Below are 25887 nucleotides of genomic sequence, written 5' to 3'. Positions count from 1 at the left end.
GGGTCCAGATCAACCAGGTCCATGGCCAGATGTAGGCAATGCTGAAACCAGCACTTCTACAAGATACCTGGGGTAGGGGTTGAAGGCCCCAGGCTGAGCTGAAATGGGGCTCGTGGCCCATGGGCAGAGGCTGTAGGTGGGGGCCTCAGGGGAGGCTGATCAGGGCCACTGAGGCCTGTTAGTGCACTCAGGCCCTGGATAAACATCTGTCAATACAGACAGTCATTGCATAGTTCCTTATGTTAACTGAAGTCGGGGGAGGTTGTGCTGTGAACAGTGGCAACACTTACGTTTTGTTGATGGAGAGGACTACTGTGAAGGTGCAATGTTCTTCCTATGCTGGGTTATGTACTTCTTCCTCAGGAGTATTGTGGTGCTGGGCTTGATGCTGGTGTGTGCTTCCTCTGCACTTAACTTGGGAGGGAAATAAACCCGAAAGATTTTACTGCTGGTTGTAAAGTTCTGGGTTTACTCCACTGTCCCTGAGCGAAGAGCTACCCTGTGTCCAAGTGTCAAAGTTTAGCTGAGAACTAATGAAAACAAAGAAGGCTTTATTAAGAAAACATACAAAAATAGCCCTAAGCAGGACTCAGGCAACCACCCTACAACCACCACTAGCCTACCTTTGGTGAAGAAATTGGCATGCCAAGGACTCAGTGTGATATACACTTTCTGCTTAGGGAGAGTTTATGTCCTCCCTGAGTCTTAGGACTCAGAAGGACAATGGTGGGCTAAACATAAGGGCAGAGAAAAGGGATAGATACTAGGAATTTAACATATATCAGTCTTAATCTTATTATCAGGATGTTGATATTACTGTAACTGAACTAACAATAGCGATCTCCTGTATTTTAATTAGATTGTGAAGACCTTAATTAGACTAATGATAAATTCTGAGCTCTCCATATAATCCGTGTTCCCTTTTGCTCATAGCAAAATTTGGTTTATAATGTAGGGAGAGTGTTGCACAGGTACCAATAAGAATGGCATTGATGTTTGTCCTGGTTTCGGCAGGGATAGAGTTAATTTCTTTTCTAGTAGCTGGTACAGTGTTTTGGATTTAGGATGAGAACAAAGTTGATAACGCACCGATGTTTTAGTTGTTGCTAGGTAATGCTTACACTAGCCAAGGACTTTTCAGCTTCCCATGCTTTACTGACTGAGAAGGCTGGAGGTGCATAAGAAGCTGGGAGGGGGCACAGCCAAACTGGCCAAAGGGACATTCCATACCATGTGACGTCATGCTCAGTACATAAACTGGGGAAAACTGGCCGGGGGGGGGCCGCTGCTCGGGGACTGGCTGGGCATCGGTTGGCGAGTGGTGAGCAATTGTACTGTGCATCACTTGCTTTGTGTATTATTATTATTATCATATTATTATTATCATTTTATTTCAATTATTAAACTGTTTTTATCTCAACCCACGAGTTTTTCTAACTTGTGCTCTTCCAATTCTCTCCCCCATCCCACCGGGTGGGGGGGGGAGTGAGCGAGCGGCTGCGTGGTGCTTAGTTGCCGACTGAAATTAAACCATGACAGTCCTTTTTGGCGCCCAACGTGGGGCACGAAGGGTTTGAGATAATAACAGGTTAACCGGAGTGTATTAAGGAACTTATATCTGTTAATAGTTGTGGGTCACAATGTTGGTTCCTCTGTTCTCGATATTGATTTGTATAATCTGCATCGCGCTCTTTTTCCTGCTGTACATGTTAAAGATTGGTGTTGGGTTTTGCAGTTTGCTGTGGTCTGCAGTGAATAGTAATGTCTCGCTTGTGAGGTTTGTTTTTAGAACATTGACCTTGACGTTAGTGTGGTATGTAAACTTCGCAATGAAGCCGTTACTGTACCACGGAGACCATTTCGTGGAGACAACTAGCAATTGCAGTAATTTTTCTGAGAGTTTTTTTACGGAGGAAATACAGAATGGCAGTGTCACTACCTTCTTCTATAATGTTTCCTCCTTCATTACAGTAACTTTTCAGTATTTTGAACATCCTTGGGCAGTTAAGATACTTCTATTAATACTTCTTGGGAATATTGTTTCGGTTTTGTCTAAAGTTGGTAAGCAATTTAAGAATATCATCCAGAGATCTGCCCCAAGGCTGAATAATTATGAGTGGCAGGGTGTGTGGGACAAGATGGGCAAGTACCTAGGCCAATGGGCACCCCCAGTGTTTTGGAACTTCACCCCTGAGCAAGTGCAGAATCCTGAAAAGTTAGTAGAATATTTGGAAAAAGTATGCTGTCACCCTGGCAACTCCAGAGAGATGCAGATCATTGCAACGTGCTGGGGCCTGGCCCATGCCTACCGAGCCCTGTTCAACACCATTCAGTGCCCTCAAAGGGAAGGAAATAGTCCAAATCCTGCTGCAGGCCGGTTTTGCCATAAAACAAAGTAAGGTCAAGGGACCTGCACAGGAGATCCAATTTTTAGGAATAAAATGGCAAGATGGACGTCGTCAGATCCCAATGGATGTGATCAACAAAATAACAGCCATGTCTCCACCAACTAGCAAAAAGGAAACACAAGCTTTCTTAGGCATCGTGGGTTTTTGGAGAATGCACATTCCAAATTACAGTCTGATCGTAAACCCTCTCTATCAAGTGACCCGAAAGAAGAACGATTTCAAATGGGGCCCTGAGCAACGACAAGCTTTTGAACAAATTAAACGGGAGATAGTTCATGCAGTAGCCCTGGGGCCAGTCCGGGCAGGGCAAGAGGTAAAAAATGTACTCTGTACCGCAGCTGGGGAGAATGGCCCTACCTGGAGCCTCTGGCAGAAAGCACCAGGGGAGACTCGAGGTCGACCCCTAGGGTTTTGGAGTCGGGGATACAGAGGATCCGAGGCCCGCTATACTCCAACTGAAAAAGAGATATTAGCAGCATATGAAGGGGTTCGAGCTGCTTCAGAAGTGATCGGCACTGAAGCACAGCTCCTCCTGGCACCCCGACTGCCAGTGCTAGGCTGGATGTTCAGAGGGAGGATCCCCTGTACACATCATGCAACTGATGCTACATGGAGTAAGTGGATCGCACTGATCACACAACGGGCTCGAATAGGAAACCCCAGTCGCCCAGGAATCCTGGAAGTGATCATGGATTGGCCAGAGGGCAAAGATTTTGGAATATCGCCAGAGGAGGAGGTAACGCGTGCTGAGGAGGCCCCAATGTATAATGAACTACCAGAAAATGAGAAGCAATATGCCCTGTTCACTGATGGGTCCTGTCGTCTTGTGGGAAAGCATCGAAGGTGGAAAGCTGCTGTATGGAGTCCTATGCGACAAGTTGTAGAAACGGCTGAAGGAGAAGGTGAATCGAGCCAATTTGCAGAAGTAAAGGCCAGCCAGCTGGCTTTAGACATTGCTGACCGAGAAAAGTGGCCAGTGCTCTATCTCTGTACTGACTCATGGATGGTGGCAAATGCCCTGTGGGGGTGGTTGCAGCAATGGAAGCAGAGCAACTGGCAGCGCAGAGGCAAACCCATCTGGGCTGCCGCATTGTGGCAAGATATTGCTGCCCGGGTGGAGAACCTGGCTGTAAAAGTCCGTCACGTAGATGCTCACGTATCCAAGAGTCGGGCCACTGAAGAACATCAAAACAACCAGCAGGTGGATCAGGCTGCTAAGATTGAAGTGGCTCAGGTGGATCTGGACTGGCAACATAAGGGTGAATTATTTCTAGCTCGGTGGGCCCATGACACCTCAGGCCACCAAGGAAGAGATGCAACATATAGATGGGCTCGTGATCGAGGGGTGGACTTGACCATGGACACTATTGCACAGGTTATCCATGAATGCGAAACATGCGCTGCAATCAAGCAAGCCAAGCGGTTAAAGCCTTTTTGGTATGGAGGATGATGGTTGAAATATAAATATGGGGAGGCCTGGCAGATCGATTATATCACACTCCCACAAACCCGCCAAGGCAAGCGCCACGTGCTTACAATGGTGGAGGCAACCACCGGCTGGCTGGAAACATATCCCGTGCCCCATGCCACCGCCCGGAACACTATCCTGGGCCTTGAAAAGCAAGTCCTATGGCGACATGGCACCCCAGAAAGAATTGAGTCAGACAATGGGACTCATTTCCGAAACAACCTCATAGACACCTGGGCCAAAGAGCACGGCATTGAGTGGGTGTATCACATCCCCTATCATGCACCAGCCTCTGGGAAAATTGAACGATACAATGGACTGTTAAAGACTACACTGAGAGCAATGGGTGGCGGGACGTTCAAACATTGGGATACGTATTTAGCAAAGGCCACCTGGTTAGTCAACACTCGGGGATCTGCCAATCGAGCTGGCCCTGCCCAGTCAGAACTTTTACGTACTGTAGATGGGAATAAAGTTCCTGTAGTGCACATAAAAAATATGCTGGGGAAGACAGTCTGGGTTATTCTTGCCTCAGGCAGAGGCAGACCCATCCATGGGATTGCTTTTGCTCAAGGACCTGGGTGCACTTGGTGGATAATGCGGGAGGATGGGGAAGTCCGATGTGTACCTCAAGGGGATTTGATTTTGGGTGAGAATAGCCAATGATCTGAATTATGTGATGTTAAGTACTAATTATAGTTATAATAGTTATACTAATAATACACAGATATACTAATAATACTACTAATATTATATGCCATACTAATGTTATTACAATAAGAATCACCCAAACTAATGAAGAATAACTTCAGTGAAACCAAGCAAAGCACAGTGATGATGGTACCAGAACTGACTTCAACATGAAACAATCCAACACCACATACCATCTCCATTTTTCCTGCCCTGAAAGATTATTATGACAGATGGAGCCCGAAGTCATGGACTAAATGAACTCACCGAACATTTTAGAGGGATGGCCCACAGACGAAGGGAATGATATCTCTGTGTGTGTGTGTGTGTGTGTGTATATATATATATATATAAAAAAAGGGGTGGTGATTAATGAAAATGTACTGGAAAATATGAGACTTGAGCATGATGCAGATGGTATAGAATAAGGGGTGGATATTGTCCTGGTTTCGGCAGGGATAGAGTTAATTTCTTTTCTAGTAGCTGGTACAGTGTTTTGGATTTAGGATGAGAACAAAGTTGATAACGCACCGATGTTTTAGTTGTTGCTAGGTAATGCTTACACTAGCCAAGGACTTTTCAGCTTCCCATGCTCTGCTGACTGAGAAGGCTGGAGGTGCACAAGAAGCTGGGAGGGGGCACAGCCAAACTGGCCAAAGGGACATTCCATACCGTGTGACGTCATGCTCAGTACATAAACTGGGGAAAGCTGGCCGGGGGGGCCGCTGCTCGGGGACTGGCTGGGCATCGGTCGGCGGGTGGTGAGCAATTGTATCACTTGCTTTGTGTATTATTATTATTATCATATTATTATTATCATTTTATTTCAATTATTAAACTGTTTTTATCTCAACCCACGAGTTACTCTAACTTGTGCTCTTCCAATTCTCTCCCCCATCCCACCGGGTGGGGGGGAGTGAGCGAGCGGCTGCGTGGTGCTTAGTTGCCGACTGAAATTAAACCACGACAATGTTACATAGCAGTCACCTTCTATACATCTATTACAACTGTGGTCATGTATAGGAGAGACAGCACTGTGTTGGCTAGCTGAAGATGATATACCGTCTTGCATCCTTCTCACAAGCCACTTTATCTTCTCAGTTTCCTCTTTGGCTGCATCAGCTCCTCAGGGCAAAAATTACCATTTACTTGTGTGGCACCCCACATAGTCAGTTCTCTTTCAACTCCTTTAGGTCCTCTGGTGGAATGAGGGTTTGCATGTGTGCTCTGACCTATGGTCAGAGCACGTTCCACCTCTTGCTTTGAGGAAGAGAGGCTGAGTGTGGAGGAAGGAACAGATTTGTCCCTCAAACCTCAGACAGTCTTTTGTACTATTATTGCTCCTAGAACTGGCATCAGCACACAGGGTGGACAGGGGGTGGGGAGTTGATTTCCACAGTTCTGCCAAGAGCATACAGAAAGAGCTGCAACATTGGAGGAGTGTTTAGCGAACTTCTCCAAGTCTCGTGCAGAGGTAAAAGATTGACCTTTTGTTGCAATCTCTATTTACAGGGCTTCCTTAGAAGAGCACATTCAGTGTCAGCTCCTGTTTCTTACTCATGTTCTCCTTGACTGGGAGCAGCTGTGAGGCTTTTCCTCAAATTTGTGATGGTGTAGCACATCTCAGGCAGCTTGTGGACATGTGTAGATGGTTCCCCCCCATGTCAGACATGACAATTTCCTGGGAAGCCTTCTGGGAAACATGGTCTTTTTCGAAACTGTCTCTGCTGGGTGTCACAAAGATGCAGCTGAAAGTAGGGCTCTGACCTATTCTTTTTACTTCACTTTTCTGCTCTGCTCAGCAAAGCTTACTCTGTACTTATGCACAAAGCCTTTGTAATGTTCATGCAGAGTAACCTTGAAGTTAGAAGGGGAAAAACACAACTCTTTCTCGCCATCACCCATGCCTTTGGATGGGCAAAAATGTGAATGGACAAAAGCAGATAGAGGGCCATGTGGCTTCAGAAGAGCACAACCGTCAGGAGCTCGGTTCTGAATATGCCTACCAGGATGGAAGAGAAAGGATTCATGCCTGTGTAAGGACCAGGCAGAACCCTGTTGAGTTAGCTTTCATTGGAGACCTTGTGCTAGGGAACAGGGTAATTTTGGTAGCAGTGCAGCAGCAGCAGAATCTGCATGGCCTCAGAAGTGCCATGCAGAAGTGCCCATCAGAAGTTTTGGGTCTAGTTGTAGGAGGAAACCAGACTGTCTGCAACTTTCTGATTCCTTATGTGCACTGGGTCTGAACAGGAAGGGGTGGTGAATCTGTTTTATCCTCTGTCAGCACCCTTCTTCTGCGTAAGTGGGAATAGCTAAAGACCAGAAGGGAAACTTTCAAATTCTGTGGTCCAACAGTGGTAGTACTGTGTGCTACCATTCAAAGAATGTTAACCAGTGGACCTTTCACAGCATTGAATTGCACTTCATGGTACTAAACAAGCAAGGTTGAGTCCAGTCACTTGTAGCTGGGCAAGAGCAAATTCTTGAGCTATGGTTACAGTTTCCAGGTGCTTGCAGTTGCTACAACATTTGTGTGAGCTTCTGTTTTGCAGCTGATCCAGGAGGGAATATTTATTATTTATATATCTGTTCTTAATGGGTAAGTTGACTTATCATTTTTCATAATGCTTGGTAAACAGAATCCAACAGACTTTTTTTTTTGTGAGTTAGAATTAAAATTGTCTGTATTCGGTCTGACAGAAAGTTTTGGAAATCTGTGATGCTGGTTGCATTAATATCAATGATGGCTCATGCTTTGAACTTTAAGTTCAAGTTAGATGCCAGTCAACATATTAATTAATACAGGTTTGGAAGCCTGCCCCAAAAATGGAAAGGCACAGGATTTACACATTCTTACTTGTTTGTTCCACAGAACATAGATTGTAACTGACATTTTGTGTGGGCTGTGGAGAGGCAGAGGCAAAAATAATAACAAATCACAAAGTCCTATAGCAAAAATCAGAATGGCTGCTCTTTTTGAGTCCTTTGAAAAGCTTTCATTGGCTCATTTTGTATAAACAAGTCAACCCAACTATGCTCAATTAAAACTGTATCTCCATTACAAAGCTATTTGCCACTTTGACACCAAGTATAGCCTTAATTTCCAATTAGACCTCCTGTGGCCATCACATGAGCTCATGAGGCAACCCATTAGAACCTCTTCCAGTTAGGAACCATGTCAATAATTGACAACATAAGTACTCTCCTAGCACTGTGCTTGTGAAGCAGGTAAAGACAACTAAGGCATTGGGTCACTACCCCTTTCAAAACAAGCAATAAAGATGTTTTCCTCTGCCATATGATGTTCTCAGCTGTAGGTCTGTATTGCTCATAATCAGTCAAGAAACTAAAGTTCAGAAATAAATGCTCTGGCCTTCATTCTACCATTGCTACAGCAAACCTATGGTTTGTCTCTAATTCCTTTTATATCCATCTTGTATAAGACCTAATTAATGTTTAATTCCTTACCGAAGTCTTCCATTAGGGATTCACTTTATTTCTGGGAGGCACAGGGCCATCACAACTAACATGTATCATTTGTTTGACAGTTTTATGGTTCAGCTGGAACAATTTGCAGAGCTGTCCATCAGTATCTTCCCTACAGCTTAGCAGCCTATTTTAGTCATGAACTGCAGAACAGAGCAGAGTAACAGGCTACTAAGTGATACTTAGAAACTGAAGGAATAAAGTTCAGAAAAGCCACTGGAAATAGTTTGCCTAATCATTTATTAATTTGTTTTATTTTGTTTTGCAAAGGCTTATTGCTAGTGCTTTAGAAGAGGAGCTGTGCTTCAGAGACATCTCCTCAGCAGTGCAGGAATTGCAATATTGTTGTCTCATGGGTTTACACAGTTCTCCCCACCAAGTAGTAGCACTAACTGTCACTTCTCTGAAGCTGGGTAGGGGATGACAAACCTGTGCTGTCTTAGCATGGGCTTGACAGTGCACTGTGGAAGGCTGGTAAAAGCCTTTTTGCAGTCTCCGCGTGTTTGGGCATCATCTGGTGGAGCAACAGCAGGAGAGAAGGGAAGAGGTGTGAAGAACTTCAGCTGTTGGACAGCTCTGCAGGCGCGTTGCCTTGCAAAAGAGGAACAAGTCTGTGCCCTTACCCTGCCAGGGCTGGACAATCTCTAGCTGTCTGTGAAATGGCTGTGCCTCTTCTCCATGCTCCCCAAAGGTCTCTTTAGGTACTTGCACACAATTCTTAGGCATATCCCCTCCCCTGCACTACCTGGCTTAGACTCAGAGCTTGTATCTTGACAGATTTACCTGTGGTCACAGTTGTACACAAGCTGTAAATAAATGGTGACAGTTTGTGATAACCTTCCCATGTCATTGCCATTCCAAATGATAGTGCGGGATATTCATGCCAGCATTTCATACAGCTTTCCCAGGAAGCCCATCCTTCTTCTAAAAGAGCAATGACGAGTCCCAGGGCAACAGCCTCTTGCCAGCTGCTCCACCATTTTATATAGTGCTCTCTGGAGGCTTTTTGTAATGGCAGGAGGAGCCTGCTAGAACACAGAGTGCACTCATGTGAAAAGAAAAGCTTGGGATTTGCACCTCAGACTTGTATTCATGCTTAGCTTATTACAGAATGAGAGAAACAAGTCCTGAAAAGTATGTGTGCATAGTGGTACCCAGCCTAAAGCAAGATGAACTTGTTGGGTTGCTTGAAAGATTGGTGCTATGTTTGCCCACAGGTTTCAGTCCAAGGAGAAGGTGTAGGTTATACTTGTGGGTAGATAATTCATGGGAAAACTTTTGAGGCAAGGTTTTCCCATTTGCACAGTGGTGGAGTGGGTGTGCTCAAGTTAACTGAGTACTCATTTTCAAGGAACAGAACTCTTAAAGTAATACATGTTAAAACTGGCAATTTTTGAAGTTCAAAGAATATATTAAAAAAGAACGGAAGGTCATCCAGCTTCAGGGGTCTGCAGATGCTTCCTAACTAGACCTTGTGAATTCTTTTGCACAGTTAGACTTCGCAGTTTTACCACCTTCTGAAAATGAACTGGTAAGCTCCTTGAACTGGAGTGCAACTGCTTTCCTCCAATGTTCAAAGCAGCTTTAGCAGCTCAACAGACATGAGTGTTGCACACTCATTTGGGATTTTATGGGCATATGCTTCTGTACCATCACACACTGTGATGCAGCCTAATCTGGACGAGACAGAATCATCAGAGGATTTAGATTAGCACAGTGCATCAGTTTCAAGTGTGCCTTGCGCTCTTAGGGCCTTCCCAACCTATCAACATGATTAGTAAAAATTAGCATGTGCACACACAAACACACAGATACATATTCCCCTTATCAGGGGAGTCAACTCTCAATTTTTTGTCAATCAGAGGTTGCTGTCTGCAAACAGGTCTCCTTGGAGTGATGACATCCTGTATTATCATTTTCTACATGGTGGCTTCATTTTTCTTCATGGGGCATATTTTGCTGTTCCCAGATTTCCATGTTACTCCTCACAGTTTCTATCTGACCAAATGGGTGAGAAAGGAGGATTTTTTTGGGGAAAAGGGGGTGCAAAGGAGCAGCACTGGAATCTCTACTTTCCAAACCATATCCTCTTCTTTGGCTTGTATTTTGCAAACTTCAGCCATACTGATAAGAATTTCTTCAGAGTCATTGGAATTTTTGGGTTAAAGGTGGAAGGATGACACAAACTATAGGAACAATAGAAACAAAGTAGAACTCAGTAATCTCTTTGATAGCTTTTTATGTGACAAGTAACAAAGTATTCTGCGGGTACAGGGTACCAAGGCAGTAAAATCTAGAGATGTATCAGACTGGCTTTAAATTTTAATTTTTTCCCCTCCCAAAATTAACCATTTTCTTTTCAAGAGCCATCACTTTGAAAAACACAAATTAGGGTACTTGAAAAATTTCTACTGGCCATAGAGGTGGCCAAGGAAAATGAGGTGTCTTTGCAAAACATGTGCCTCTTCTCTTCATTTTTGCCTTCTTTCAGACTTTGACCTTGTCTGAATTGCAAGGCTTCTAGCCATCTCTAAACTGGGGGGTCCTGTTGGCTGAGCCAGCAACATTTTAGTTCCAGCAGATGTTAGCTGTCATTGCTGCTCACCCCTCATGGGTCTACTCAGGGAATTTCACCCTTTGCCGTTCCTTGTCAAGCTCCAGCTTATTGACAACGTAAATATGTTAGACAAGCACTGACATGATCTTGCCTGTCTTGGTGCTGACGTTTGACATGGCACCAACTTGCTGTGATGCCCAGTGGATCACAGTTGCCACTTTGTGTCACTTCTTGCTCTTCATTATGTTTTCCCTTGATATTTGCATTTGTGGCCTTGGAACCTTACAGCTCAATTTGCACCCCTGAAGCCAAGGGGGGTCCTGCCAATTTATATTTACCTTCTTCACCACTTTTGATTCAAAACTGCTGCATCTTTTGTAGTATGTATGAATGACAGTTGAAATCTGCCTGGCCTGCTCTGCACGTTCCAGTTCAACACATGCTTCAGCTTTGATTGTGACTGCATATTTACATTCCTCCTTATGCAGGTAATACAGTCTGATTTAAGATGCTCTTAATAATGTGCTACTGGATGCTCTGCCAAAAAGCAAATCACAATAGTTACAGCACTCTGCTGCCCAACTGTATTGCTGATTACTATCATATGTTTTGCACCAATTTTTGCTTCACTAGATATTCATATAGATGAGTCATGAGCTCAAATACAATATATGTACAGTATTATAGTTACAATGCCTTAAGGCACGTAGCACAGAAAGCTAACATAGGACCTGCTGTAGAGCCTCTGGAGGCCTGCAAAGGAATTGTCATGTTTTTCCTCACTTCTGTCACCCAGTTTTCTCCTTAAAGAGAAGCAAATTCTTCTCATTGTTCATGTAAGTCTGCCCTAATTATTATCTATCTGAACATCTTCCTTGTTACAGCCTACTTTGCAAATTTTAAGGGGTGTTGGGTGGTACAAGCATACAGCAAATGGAGAGTCTGTGCCAGTCTCAGAGTCTAGAGAAGATCTAAGAGGCAAAGCATTGTTATTCTGTTGTGCCAGATGAAACAAGCGGAGGAAGAAGAGTGGGATCTGTCTGGCCTAACCTAAGCTACCCAGAAGGCAGAGTTAGGTAGTTCCTGCAGAACAGGCTCTGAGATATCCCTGTTCTAAGTCAAGCTCTGCAGCAGCAAGTCTTCTCCCACTGATAACAGAGAAAGCCGATATGGACACCTCATTTCCAGACAGCTAGAGTTAGATGGAATTAATCCCCCATTAAGCAGATTATCTACTTCTGCCTGAAGCAAAGATAGGAATGTCTCAGCTCTGCCTAAACCTAAGACCACATCACAAAGATTGTGACATGGCAACTGATCACCAAACACTCTTGTCTAATCCCAAGCCTGTGCACAAAACTTGAAGCCCGTCCCCTTCAGACATTGCCTTGCTCATAGTTAATAGTCAGTGGCAATACTTGTGTAACTAAAGCAGATGATGTTTTTAATTAATTTTTCCACTTCCTCCCTCTCTCAGTCACAATGCTCATTATGAGGTTGATGTTACTCTCCTTTCTTCCTTCCAATGCTCTTTCAGAGCACAACAGAAAAGATGGTTGCTGACCATAATGACATCAGGCTTTCTCGTTACACTTTTCGGCCAGAGGCAAAGGAGTTATTGATGGCTCAGCCTGTCCTAGAAATGTCTGAACTCATAAGGCTCACACAACCATGCATTAAATGAAGTGCACAGATCTCTGTAGCTGTCATACAGTTATTTAATAAAAATAAAGCATTGCTACATAAAGAAGAAAGTCAGTCAACTTTGCTGATGGCCTCCATGCCTCCCTCACTAATACGAAGGTGTTCATAGGAGAGATGGACAAGTCCACCGACCTACTAAAAGCAAGATCCTGCCACTTGGCTCTTGTTAACGGAATGCACCCATTTGTGCTTTCAGTTACACAGTTACTGTTTTCTTAGTGGGATTGCTCCTCACATAGCAGAGGCTATTTTTTTTTCTTTCTTTCTGAATTACCAGAAGATTTGGATCTTAATTTGTCATCCATTTAAATGGGAATGGGCAGCTAGTCTCCTTTGGCAGCCTTGAAGTGCTCTCTTTCCAGATGCAAACTTAGGCCAGCCCCAAAAGGTTAAAAAATCATAACTCAGGCATCCCAAAGTAACATGTTTCAGGACCACTGGAGCTTTGGTCACGTACGCTGCAGTGTCTTCGTTCTTTGCGCCTCTGCAGATGGTGAGTGATTTAAATTCTGTCAGTCCCACAGCTGTCTTTCTCAGTACACTTTGAGAGCCAGCAATTAAGTAATGAATAAAGTGAATTAAAAATATTTTCAGCTGAAGTCTGGATTTTTGGCTAAGTGGTTCTGTTTGCAGAAGAATGGCACCATTTTCTAAGGGTAAAAGAGTCCTCTCCCTGCCCTTCGTATAAATCAACTGAAAATTGAAGTATTTCACATAGGAGGCATGTCATGATGAGATTTTGTGGGAGATGTCACTTGACTGCTTGCTCTTCTGAGGGTGCTGTATGTCACTACAGTCATAGCATGCTCCTCTTCTCCTCGCCAGGAGCTGTGTCAGGGAGTTTGGGTTTGGCCAAATACTTCTTTTCCTCATTTTTCATTTTTACCTAAAAGGAAATTAAAATGTCTTGTGAAAATGAGCATGATTTTCTGACAAACTGTAGAAATGGCTCAGAAAAATAGCTCTGGGCTATTTAAAACAACACTGCTAAGACATGTTGGCACAATCTGAGTACAAGTTCCATGGCACAGTGCAGACTCAGTGTTAGCACTGAAATAACAGTTTGCTTTTTCCAAGAGGATGAAATTCACCGGAGACTTGCACCAGTTCCTTCTGGAGAAGAAAAATGTCCCCTGAGAAGAATTCTGACCAAAGTTCTCAGCTGATGGGAAATCCAAGCACACGTAATGTGCTTTATTGCATGTCAAGGATCTGACATCAGTGCTGCTGTAAACCTGCACACTTTGATAGGTTTTCATGGAGTCAAAAGAGAAACATATACACAGTTTCTCAGTTCCACATGGAATTGTAACAGGACTATTGAGGTCTGACTGGCTGAATTCCCGCCTGTTTTCATCATTCATTTTGCTCCAAAATTTCCTGAGTTTTTGCCAGAAGGGCTCCTGCTGACCAATTTCTAGTGGAATCTGATGAAAAACAGAAATAGGGGCTTAGTTTCAGCTGAAAATAAGATTGTGAATATGCCTGATTGTCCAGGAAGTATCCCTTTGTGGTTAATATGCTGAAGTCCACATTTTCCTGTTCAATTTTTGTTGAATCCTGTGATTGCTCAGTGCTTTGGCTGTTCCAGGTGTTCATTTGACCATTGAGATTTTTTTCCTCCATCCCTTGTCTTCTCTGCCAGTTTAGATATTGACTCCTTTAAAGATGGGCTGTCTCTCAGTGTGTTTGTGCAGAGCTCATGCAAAGTCGATTGTTTTGATAATGGAATATTTGGCTCCCCCTGCATTACAGGGCTGCATCTTCACTCTCCACTGGCTTTGAGAAACTACAGAAGCCTGTAGTGATGGGTTGGGAAAATAGGTGGAGAGAGAAATACTGGGTTTTCTCAGACCCAAACATTTTTATTACTAGTTTTGTTATTCCAGAGTGAGGATATGGTCTTTAGGAGCAGAAAGGGAATAAGCCAGGTTAAAAAAATAACATTAATACTTACTAATCAGACAGGATCAAAACTACTCACAAAACCAAGCACAGATAATCCCGAACAAGATAGTTTCTTCAAAAGCCACAGGACACTAAGGATGAGAGCATCTCACAGACTCTGAAACAAACAGGATTACTCAACCTTCCCAGCTCCCTGGCTCGTTTTAACAAAGATGGGAGAGTGGAATTCATAAATTTTTTATATTTTTGCTCAGCTATTTTCCATTCATTTGCACTGAATATGGCAAATTCCCACACAAACTTTTAGAGGTATGAAGAATTCTTCTAGACACGAAGAATTTTTAAGAGAAACATTTGTAAATCATTCCAGTGTTCCAGAATAAGAAGTAAGGACTGAAGTCTTGACAACTTTCAAAGTTTATGGCCTCTTTATGGTCTGTGGAGAAGCTATATGTCCTTCAACATTTTCATCACCTGGGAAGGTGTTTCAGATTTCAGGCAGAGGTACCATAGGTATTTTTAAAGGGGCGTTGGTTTAGTTTTGTTACAGGGGAAATCTGAGAAGTGAATGTCAGAATTCCCGCTGACATGGATTTTTCACCTCATGCATTTACATGTTCTCTCAAATGGCACTTTTTTTGGTATTGGCGAGAGTGCCAGCTGGGAGCTAGACTTTCAGAGTACCCAGTGCATTATTAAGGCTTTCCTCCAACATCAGCAAGGTACAAGAGTTTACTTAGGTGTTCAACCTGACAAAAGCTTTTCCCTCACTTAGCTTCTCTTCAGTTTCTGTCCTCTGACAGAAAATTAGTGACAGAGGAACGTCAAGCTGCCTGGTTTAGATGTGGTGCATTTCTGAGGTTTCTATCCCAGGTGGAATCTGACATTTAATGAGACATGAATGGATACAGTGTTTATCGCCATGTAGTCAAGCGTTTGTTAACTCTGCTGCACTTGGACATGCAGTGGGCAGGAAACTTCCAGGAGATACAGCTATGTTGAGAAGATTTATCCTGCATCTCTCTCTTCTGCTTATCCAAGCGTTTGGTGTTCTTCCTACTCCAGATTTTGGGATAAAAATTGGGAGAGGTACTGTATTTTACTTATTTCCAGTCCAAGGGTTTTATTTTCTGTATATGTTGCTAATGGTTAAAGCAGGAATAGAAAAACTGTTCTTCATTTCAGCCCAGCTTCCTGTTCAAACAATATTTATGTCATCACATATTTTCTTCTGTCTACTCGCTGACCCCTCCAAAGGCCAACTTATAATGAATTTTAAAGACAATTAAGTTTCTGTAAATTTTGTGTGAATCAAAAACTGCACAAAGGCAAGAATCCAAATGAGATTTCCACTTTGCCCCAGCTGAAAGAGCAACAGACAGACTATGTATCTCATTTGGAAGTAGCCACATGGTCAGTTAGCACATATACATTAGTCCACTAATCAGCATACACATAGCTCCTGCCTAGCCTCTGCACATGCTGCTTTGTACCCCTTAGGGATCTAAAATGGAGCACAAGGAATGGTTAAAGCTATTGAGGTATGGGAAGTTTAGAGATGAAAGATGCATGCACAAGAAACAAGGTTTCATTAGTCCTCCAGCTCACTGACCAGCTCATTTACCTCATAACTATGATCATTTTTTTCAATTATTAGTATTTTCTTCCACACTAATTAGTTTAAGGACTCTTTTTTTTTTCGGTTTCCAGCCACGAAGTTCCCCGTGGATTTCATTGTTTCTTTGGAACACACCCATGAATTGCAAAAACACTTGTTAAGTTTGAAATCTCAGTCCACTAGAATACGGCCTCAGAGAAGTTATTCAGCCAGTGTATGAGTGTATTTGTGAATTGTCAGATCAGTGAGAGCACTGTTTGGTGTGCTTCGTCTGCATGGCTCTCTTCACATGGTGCTTGAGTTACCGGCTCCTTGCAATGGTCTATTATGTAATGAACTCATAAGGGCTAAAACTGGGCATTTGCATTTTCATTTTGAGCAGCCTAAACTTCAGTTCATTATTCCAAGAAAGAAATGTGGATGAAGAGGAAATCTGGCTTGATGCCTATACACAGACAAAGCCACGTTGTCCCCCAATAATTCTTTTCTAGGGCACATCGTACTCCTCCCCATTTCCAAGCAACATTCCCTGTTGTGCTAAACCCTCTAATGTTCTTCTTTTTCTTCATCCCTTTTAGGCTAGGAAATTTCAGACCTTCAGTCTGGGACTCTCTACTGCAGTCATGTTCCCATTACTCGCTCAATCTGACCCTGTACCGTTCATTCCAAGACACCTACCCTTTCCAGTCATCATACTGATTGCTATCGTATTTTCCCTAACAATATTGCTACTATACCCATTATCCTCAATACAGGAAGAGGACATTAGGACAGCCCCCTACGCTCACTGAATCCAACAATCCATCATTTCAGGATATTATGTCATAGCATCCCTTTAAGCATTTCCATTTACACTTCTGCTTGATTTGGGTTTTTTTGCCTACTTATGAGATGCTAAATTTCTTAGAAGTAAAATGTTGGCTATGCTAGCATCCCTGGAGGCACTGCAGATGTCAGTGTAGAATTAGGTGGCTTCCAAGAGATCCTACTCAAGCTTGTGTGGTTTTTATGTTGTTTATGTTATCACAACTATGTGCATAAACAAAGAGATTGTCTGCTGGTCTATCTCCATTACGTCCCTTCAGAGTGGCTTCAAAATATGCCTTGATTTTCATTTTGGGATTAAGGGGAAATGGCACCTATGGCAAAGAGGTCAAAAGAAGGTACAGAAATATCCAATCCACCCCTCCCTACAACATAAAAGTATGTTTGCACCAAAGGAAGGTATTTACATTAGTGAAGTGTGGAAACATGTATTTTACATGTTGAAAACATTCTCCCAGGACTTGTTCCTTTAGTAAGAATGCTAGAAAAGCCAAACAGAGATGATTGGTTTGGGGTTTAGTTCCTTGAAACGGATCAGATTTTATTAGCCTATGTAAGTCTCCATCAAGTTACAAGAAGAGTTGGTCCGAGATGGAGGTCACTGAAGCTAAAAAAAGTTATGCTATTTGACCCCATATGTACAATGGAAGGTGCTTTGAGGATGTTGCCATCAGTGATGCTTTAGGTTATAAAAGATGGATCTTTGTGTTGTACTCTGGGTACTGCAGCTGCTTAGCGGGCAGCATCATGGGAATAGGCATCCTCGTTAATGTACTTGGCTGCTCATTCTGTAATGACTGCCTGGCTTATCAAACTTCATAGCTGGGGCAGCAGGAGGAGTCTGACAGGGGTATTGTGGTTCAATCTCTTGAAAACAAAAGAAAAAGGAAGAAAGGACTGTATCACAGAGGAAGCTACTGAACTGAAGAAATTCTATGCTCAATATGTGGAAATGCCCTAATCAATGCAAGCTACAAGGCCTCTTCCCACCCATCATTTAAAATCTGACTAACAAAAAAATGCTTTAATATAAATGATCCTGAAGCATGAGCACATTACTGTGCACATTTGCACACAGCAGCTGTTGAAGTTCCATCCTCACTCATGCTTCGTTTCTCCTGCACACTAGAAGCCACTGGTCAGCACCTAGTAGATCAGAGAGCAAACGCTGTTGGCGCATGAGGTCCCAGAGCAGGAGAGAGGCCAAAGCCCAGGGCTTACACATAGGCGAGATACAGGCTTTGCTGCAGGGAGTGCAGGAGATGAACCAGCTGTGTGAATGTACTGCTCAGGGTGTGAGACTTGACAAGCTGGACTGTACTAACACTTAAGCAAAGGCAAATGACCTGGAAGTGCTTCTGTAATGGTTGAAAGTCTGCCAACGAGGCAGTGGAAACTGGATCCCTAATGTTCTTCTGATAAATGCTTTATTAGCCTGGTTTATTCTAGTGATATCCAGGAGTCAAACAAAACAGGGGATCCCGACTACACTCAGAGCTAACACAGGTTAATAGAAACCTTCTGCCCTGATGTGACTGTAATCGGCACAGACAAGGCAGGTACAGCATGTGAAAGGTCAGAGCAAACAGCAATATAATGCTTTGTTCTTCTGTGCCCTGGGAAGAGCTGTGTTTCTCCACTTCCCTATGGCTCTCACTCCACAAAAGAAGAATAAAAAAAGGAATTCGGAAGTGCCGCTGTTGCTATTGCTTCTATGCAGCTGTAGGAAATTATACTGGGTCTCTAAAGAATTTAGAGTTTGACAGGCTGGTGTCACCAGATGGATTTCCATGTCAAGCATTTATGGAGAAGATACGTCAGATTTCACACAGGTGGAAGTGCATGGCTCTGCACATGTATGCACATACAGGAAATGTATTCAGAGTTGTCTGAGGGCGAGGGTGTTTGCGCACACGTCTCAGTGTGAACATGGGAGGTGCTGCTTCGGCACCTGTGGAAGCCGATACATGTTTGTGCTTTGTGCTGTCCGTTTCAATGTTGGAACACTAAGCTATGGCAGGTGGAGCAGGCTTCAGAGGACAAAACACTAATGGAGGAAGAGAAGGGGGAACAGAGAGAGAGAGAGAAAGCAACCTCAGATATTGGGGTGAAGAGGAAAAGGAGGGAGGACTAGAAAGACAGAGGTTGTAGCAGGCATAAAGGGAGGAAAAAGAATAAGAACAAGTAACAGGAACAGAAAGGAATAAGAGAAGGGGGAGAAAATTTACTACTCTTCTTTCCCTCCCCTGTCTTTCTCATCACCTCTTGATCCTCTAGTGCTTTGTCCACAAGGGGAAAAGAGGCAGGAAGATCCACAGATAGAGAAGGGAGGAGAAAAAAAATGAGAGGGGAGAAAAAAAGACAGAAGGAAACAGGTTTGGAGGAGAGCAGCAGGTTGGGAGTGGAGGCTTTGTGGTAATTGGAGTGTTTTCAACATGGGCAGATGCAAGGTGAGGGGGAGAGGGAGGAAAAGAACGTGGGTGCAAGGGGGCAGGCAGAGGCTAGGTCACTGAGGGATGACACAGAGGATTAGGACAGTGCCATGATGAAGTGACAGAAGCATAGCATGAGAAGGAGAACACTAAAAGGACTTGAAGGTGGGGAAGGTGAGAGGTGGAACTGAGACCTAAAGCCCATCAGACAAGCATTTGGCTACGGAATTGGGGGAGAGGGGGTAGGGCTGGGGGAATGGAGTTCAGAAACAAAAAGCAGGAGTAACCAAGAAAAACAGCTGAGGCAAAACACCTCCCGGCTGATGTCAGAAGGGAGAATGTAGGGAGCAATGATATGCTCTGTCTTAGCAATAGATGAACACTTGTTAGTGAAGGATAACCTGACAACACAATTAATAGATTCTGAAGTTTTGCCTCCAGAAGGTATAAATCTTTGTGACCATTTCGCCCAACTAGTTGTGTGAAAAATGCCTCTTGGTGATTTCCACTTTGAGCCCAGTGCTTGTTGAGATATAGCACTCCTCCCAGAGGGTTGTCCCAGAGATGGCGTCTGCCTCCCTGCCTAAGGTCTGCAATGCCTTGAATGGTTAAAAAGCCTGCTTTATTTCTACTGTCAACTGGAGTTATGCCTGACAAGGGATGGCAGCTTAGCTTGAAAGACCTGGAAGGTGACAGTCTCCAACTGCCATGAATCAGAACAGAGCATTTTAGGGTAAAATGTCAGTGTTCACAAGCAGCTGAGTTGTCCATGCATCACAGGCATGGAAAAAGCACTAGACACAACAACCTCTGCAAGCTAAACTAGTCCTTCATCACTCAGAGCCTGCAATGCAGCTTCACGTCCCAGCCTTTAGAGATTGTTCTTCATTTGCCTGCTCAGTTAAAGCATCTCCCACTCTCAGAAATCTCCCCTCTGTCTGTGAGCTTTACCAAGTTCCCTCTTTACTTTAACTTAGCTAATGCACAAGCTATCCAAGGTTGGCTACAGAACTGTCAGTAAGATGGTGAGATTTGACTGATACTTTCATTATCCCATTACAGTTTCCTTCCTCTGGCATCATTTTTATCAGCAGTAGGTGTCCCATGCCCAGGGAAGCGCTGCGTGTGAATACCCAGATAGGAGTGAGCTGTAGCTGAGTTGATTGCTTCCTTAATAGCTGTCTGCTTGCAAAAGCGGTAAGTAGCAGAGTAGACCTAACATGCAATGCTGCTGAGATCCCAGCAGTCTTCACAGCTATTTCAGTGCAGCCGTAACAAGCAAATGTACAGGTAGTCCTGAGCCAGAAAACAGTGAGAAGTGGCTCATCCCCTCACATTGCTTCTAGACCAGCAATGGAAAGGGGAACAGGTGCCCCTAGGTGCAAACTGACTTACCTAGTGGTAGTTAGCAAACAGTTAGCAGGGCTGGGAAGTGAACTCCCACACTGGGTTCAGTGGCTTTTCAGCAGGTGGTCAGGGCATGAGTGGCTCACCATGGAAAAGGTGTTTGTCACAACCCCACTGCAGATGAACCCATTGCATTGTCAAAGCCTACAAGCAATTCAGAGATGGCTCTCCAGCAGTGAATTACTTGGCTCTAGAGGGAAAAATCAGCCTTTCAAACATAGGCCTGACTCCAAAAGTCAGGATCTGTCATTAGGATTGCCATAGCACTGGGGCATGTGCCTTCAGCCAGAGTTACAGGGCACACAGGCAGCCCTCCAAATGGGTCCTGATGTTTTTTTCACAGTCAACACCATGCAACTTTTACAATGTCAAGCTCCAGTGGTGAAGTGCATCCATGTGCTAGAAACCCTTATAGTGGGCAGATTTTGTGCATCCCTGTGAGCTGCTTGTCCTCTTTTGCCTAAGCCACCTCACCTGAAGAAAGGAGGCCAAAGATTTTGCTCTGAGTAACTGTGTTCTTCAAGAGTAAAAGCACTTGTGAAGAGACTAAATCAGCCTCTTCTTCCACACATGGAGGGCAAAGGGAGAGTGAAATCCTGTCAGTATGTGCTTGCTGTTTGAGCCTGGCATGTTGACACCTTCCTTGGCCAGTTCATGTTAGATTCAGTTAGGTACCTTCCCTAGCAGCAATGGTTCACAAACTTTTTCTCCGCTTCCAGCTGGCTTCCTTGTCGCTGAGGCAATACCTCAGCCGGTCTCTCTGGACTCTCCATCTGGATGCCTCATCAGCTGCTTGTCATGGCCCAGTTGGAACTCTGCCTTCCTCTTCAGCCTTTCCCAAAGGCAGCACCCACTCCAGCAGGGTCCTACCAGCAGGGCAGGTGTGGCACAATCCCTCCTGCCATCTGCTCACTGAATGATTGGTATTGTCTCCTAACTCAGCCTGCTTCACCAGGCCCTTCCTCCCCATAACAAAGCAGCTCTTTACCTCAAGTGTGGCAGTAAGGATCACCTTGCCAGCTGGCCTGCCATTGCTCTCCTTCTCTCCAGAAGGGAAACACACTCATTACCCTCACCTCTGAAGACCTTTCCGTTTAACCCAGATACATGTTTGCCGGTATTTTAACTGCTCACACCCGATTCCCTGGCCTGTCAGTTTTTTCTAAGAACAAAAAGTTTGGAAATGTCAAAACGTTTTAATTTGGGGTCAGTTTGTTTTCAAATTGCATCTGACTATGTTACCACGTGTCATCTTTCTACAAGCACTGGACTTTAACAGGAGTGCATATGCCATGACTACAGCCAGACACAGACGTCCTGTGATGCCGCATGACTGCATAATTCTATTATCCATAGTGCACCAAGGGCAGCATAATTCAAGGAGGAAGTATGAGCTTCATTGAATAAGGTGAGGGAACTGCAAGGTTATAGACCTGGACTGTTCACATCATTCTAACAAACATTGCAACTTGGGAAAACCAGACACAAAGCAAAATGTTTTTTGTGGTTTTTACTTTTTTTCCTTGGAAAATGTTGGCAAAATGGAAATTTACAAGAAAAATCACTATGCTGAAACCCACATTTTCATCTTAAAATCATTTGTAAGGAGAATTTATATCTAACTTCAGCTTGGAGATGCCTCATAGCCATGCCTTGTGGTGTCCATGTACAACCATGTTTAGTTTGCTGCTGCTTTTGAGAGTGCAAGATGACTCTCAACCCCCCAAACGCTCTTACGGTTTGATTTTTTTTGTTTTCTCAGCTCTCTGCTCAAGGCCCCTGACTCCAGTGAGCTCTAGAGTAGGGCTTCTGTTAGTAATCCTCCAAGACTGCCTTTTCATCCCTCAAAACTTGCTGTGGGCAACTTTGTCCCTTTCAGATATCTTCTCTATGCAGGCAACTCATTCCTAAGTCTCTTTCTTCCAAACAGACCTCTTCCCTTCTACCCATATTTTAACAACTTGTGTAGAAGATAAATCACTTTCTCATCCTGAGCTGTAGCATTGCCTCTGTGTTCTGCAGTATGAAGGGCATCCTTTTTCTGTTTACGGCTTTTCTCTTCTCTCCACACACAGCAATGTAACTGCCTGGAAATCAGCAGTGTTTCTGTTTTGATCAAATCATTCATCCAGTCACTCAGACTTGTTCATGCTGGATTGAGCACACATAAAGAAGATTCCCTGTCCGAGCTGCTTTCTGGGAGGCTGGACAGCACCAAGTAACCTGTGGTGCCTTCCGCCCCTCTGCGGTTAAAAAAGGCCCTCAGTTTCTCAGACCCTTTGCCTACAGATTCTTTTCAGGCATTCCTGTTGCAAGGACATGCATACTGAATGCTTGAGGAGTGAACACGCATTAATCTCTACAGGATCATGATCTCCGTTTTTTTAACTTCTGTGATTAAGAGTAACACTCTGTCCCAGTGAACTTGGCCTGTTAGGTACTTCTGTAACAGCGCCTGACGTTTTTTCTTTATTCTACTGCTCTGTTTCCACACTAGCAGGATACTGGCACAGGAATCATTGCACACACACAAAAAAAAAAGGTAGAAAAAATTCATGTTGTAAGCTGACTTGTCTGTCAGGAAAGAACTTAGTATGCTTAGTTGTTCATGTCAGATGGCAATAATAAATCCACTTGCCTTAGATTTATTCACTCAGAATACTGTCAAGTAATTCTATCACATGATGCTGTGCTTATTTCAAGGTTCGGGTGGTTTCTGGTAGAGGTGTTAAAACCACATATCATCCGTTTGTCCTGCTGCAGAATTAGTCCTCAGCCAAGAAACTGAAGTTGTTTCATCTCTGCATATTCTGACGGACTCACTCAGGTGAGCACCAGGCAATAGCTAAAGCAGCTGCTTTTGGATGAGTGTTCTTTAACCAGTGGGTGGAGGGCTGAGTGAATTCCTCCCCCTGCTCCACACTGGCTGCCCCGTGTCTTGCCTTCCCTCTTTCTCCTGCACTCTTATACATTCCCCCAGAGGCAAGGGTGCGGGTGACTGGAAATGTGAAAAGTCACCTGATAGTATGCTGCCTGACTCCCTTCTCTCTGCACAGCATAAGCTCTCCTCGCCTGGTGATAGTGGCAGCAACTCTGCAAGGCTTTGCTCTACCCAGCAGACTGCAGAGTTTGCTGCAAATGCAAAACTGAAATCCATCTTTGTACCGCCTACTTACCGTCCAGGGGGCTTGTATGTCTTCTTGCCTTCTGTTTCTTTCCCCAAACCTCTCTTCTGAAAAAGAAGCTCTATACTGCTGCTAGCAATGCATCCTGAGAGGTGGCTATGTTGGTGTTACCCAGCTTTCTGTGTGTGGGCATTCGTGTTCACATCTTTGATTAAAGGTAGGCTCTCTTTGATACTAGTCTTTAAAATATTTTCTAGTCACTGTCTCTGCTTCTGTTTTCCTGGAATGAATTAAATGTAAAGCTTCTACCAGCTGTTTCTGACCTGAAATCTATAACATTTCAACCGTATTTTAAGAGGGCTAAAGCAATACTAGTTTTCACACATAAAACCCTTCATATTGGTTTGATAACTAATTGAGGAACTGTTTCTAGCAAAGAATGAAAATGAAATAGGAGTTCTAGTAATTTCATTTGGTGCTTGAATTTTGCAATTGCTATTTGCAAATGCAGGCTAAAGATGTGCACGATCGGTACTCACACCTTCAAAAGTGAGAACTTGATATACTTTTGTTCACTGTTGTTTGTGATCTATGGTTAAATATGCTTGAGTGATTTCCATGCACAAGTCTCACTAAGGTTCAGCAGGATTTTTGCTTTTAAGACACTACATCTTTTTTGAAAGTCTCACTTCTGCTGATGACCAAGACATGTATGAATTACAGTGCTTGTGTTAGCAAGGCATAAGGCATTGTCTTAAAGCAGCACCGATGGAATGATAATGAAAGGCCTAAATACTTGTCTGGTTCTGCTACTTTATTTTAAAGCATGTGTCTGTTAAGAAGCCAGTAGGAAAATTTCAAATGAAACATGATTTTAGACTCACCGGCTTTAATCATGAGACTTTGGTAAGAAACTCATGTTCCCACAGTAGGGTACTTCTAGTCACGATACGATGGATGATGATGAGGAAATCTGAAAAGGAAATTGCAATTTTGTTTTTGAATGGCACAATAGATGATATACAAACATCCAAACTTTACAGACATTCTTACGGTTGGACTCAATGATCTTAAAGATCTATTCCAACCTAAATGATTCTATGATTCTAAAAAGATGAAACAAAACATCAAGTCATGGAAGTTTTACTAGAATTTTCTTTCCTTACATGTAAGTCACCAGTAACCAACATTTCAGCTTTTAGCCATGATAACCCCCTGAATATGAGCATGCTTTGTATCACCTTAGAGGCAGAAATGTAATTTTTTTCAAAAACAGGGGAAGGATGGCCTAAGCATGAAAACAGTGCAGTATGCTGAGTCTAAGCATCTCCCTGTAGGACATCTGTGCAACCACAGGCCCTTGTGTTCACTGAAGGAAATGTAAACTGCAAATTTATGTCCTATGCTGTGCCAGAGACCATACTGCCTGACACAAACCCCGTCTATGTTTAATCATTGCAGTCATAGAGGCTTATCATGATTGCTTTCCTGACGTGTTCTAGTGCAGTCTGGGACTAATGCAAAAACTTATGACCATGTATCTGAAAAACTAATCTTTCCTCAGTTGTATCAGTGGCATCATCATATAGCTTTGATAACACAGCTGTGCTCAATATGAGGAGCAAGGTCTAAATCTTTGCCATATAAAGTATTTTGAATTTAAGTGCTGAATTATAGTAGTGCATTGAAATAGCAAAGTTATTCAAGAAAAGTATTCTTCTGAGCTGATGTCGCCACAGTCCACATGATTTTAATCTTTCCTTTTGAAATCAAAGTCTGTAGCCTTTAGCACTGTGAAAATAACTATTTCAGGTTTGGGCTGTATGTAACAGATTGAGAGCATTCTTCTTGGCTCTGCAGTGAGGCAGCTCAGTGCCTGTCATATACGTTATTCCCGCTAAGCCATCTGGTCTGTCCAGCATTGACTGGGAGTTACAGCTATGACCTGCTTGTTCCCAAAGAACAGCTCTGTATTACAAAGATGCATGCTATTCTATAAGAAATTTTAATATTTCCACTTTTTTTCTCACAGAACTTAATAAATGAACTTCCTTCAGAGCAAAAATTGTGCTATCTAAGGAGCTGAAATAGCAAACATGGGGATAAAATGTAGTCATAGTTTTTAAGACTAAGAGGCATCATTATAATCCCCTAATCAGAGTCCCTGACATAGATTTTGATCCAGTAGTTTCAGCCTCAAGCTTTTAATTTCTGAGTAAGTAGCTATGCTTTTCATAAACTCAGTTTTACCATAAAAAC

The 25887-nt window shown here is 43.4% G+C and overlaps 1 protein-coding gene across 3 annotated transcripts in view; it reads left to right on the top strand.

Annotated features, from left to right (window-relative positions):
- Window positions 1-25887, top strand: part of CHRNA6 (cholinergic receptor nicotinic alpha 6 subunit) — a 41893-nt gene that overhangs the window by 7267 nt on the left and 8739 nt on the right. Inside the window, exon 1 of one of the 3 annotated variants that reach the window (XM_076362772.1) lies at window positions 23290-23330. The exons of 1 other annotated variant lie outside the window; for it this stretch is intronic. Coding sequence is in view for 1 of the 2 variants with exons in the window: in XM_076362769.1 (XP_076218884.1) it covers window positions 23767-23845 (79 nt within the window). In the remaining variant the exon portion in view is untranslated. Of the gene's footprint in view, window positions 1-23289; window positions 23331-23746; window positions 23846-25887 lie in introns of those variants that run through there. One more of the 3 variants, XM_076362769.1, reaches the window with a different exon arrangement.

The sequence above is a fragment of the Aptenodytes patagonicus genome, chromosome Z, assembly GCF_965638725.1.
Source record: "Aptenodytes patagonicus chromosome Z, bAptPat1.pri.cur, whole genome shotgun sequence".
NCBI classification, from domain to species: domain Eukaryota; kingdom Metazoa; phylum Chordata; class Aves; order Sphenisciformes; family Spheniscidae; genus Aptenodytes; species Aptenodytes patagonicus.
Note: the sequence above shows the minus strand (reverse complement) of the source record. Positions and strands in the feature narration are given on the sequence as shown.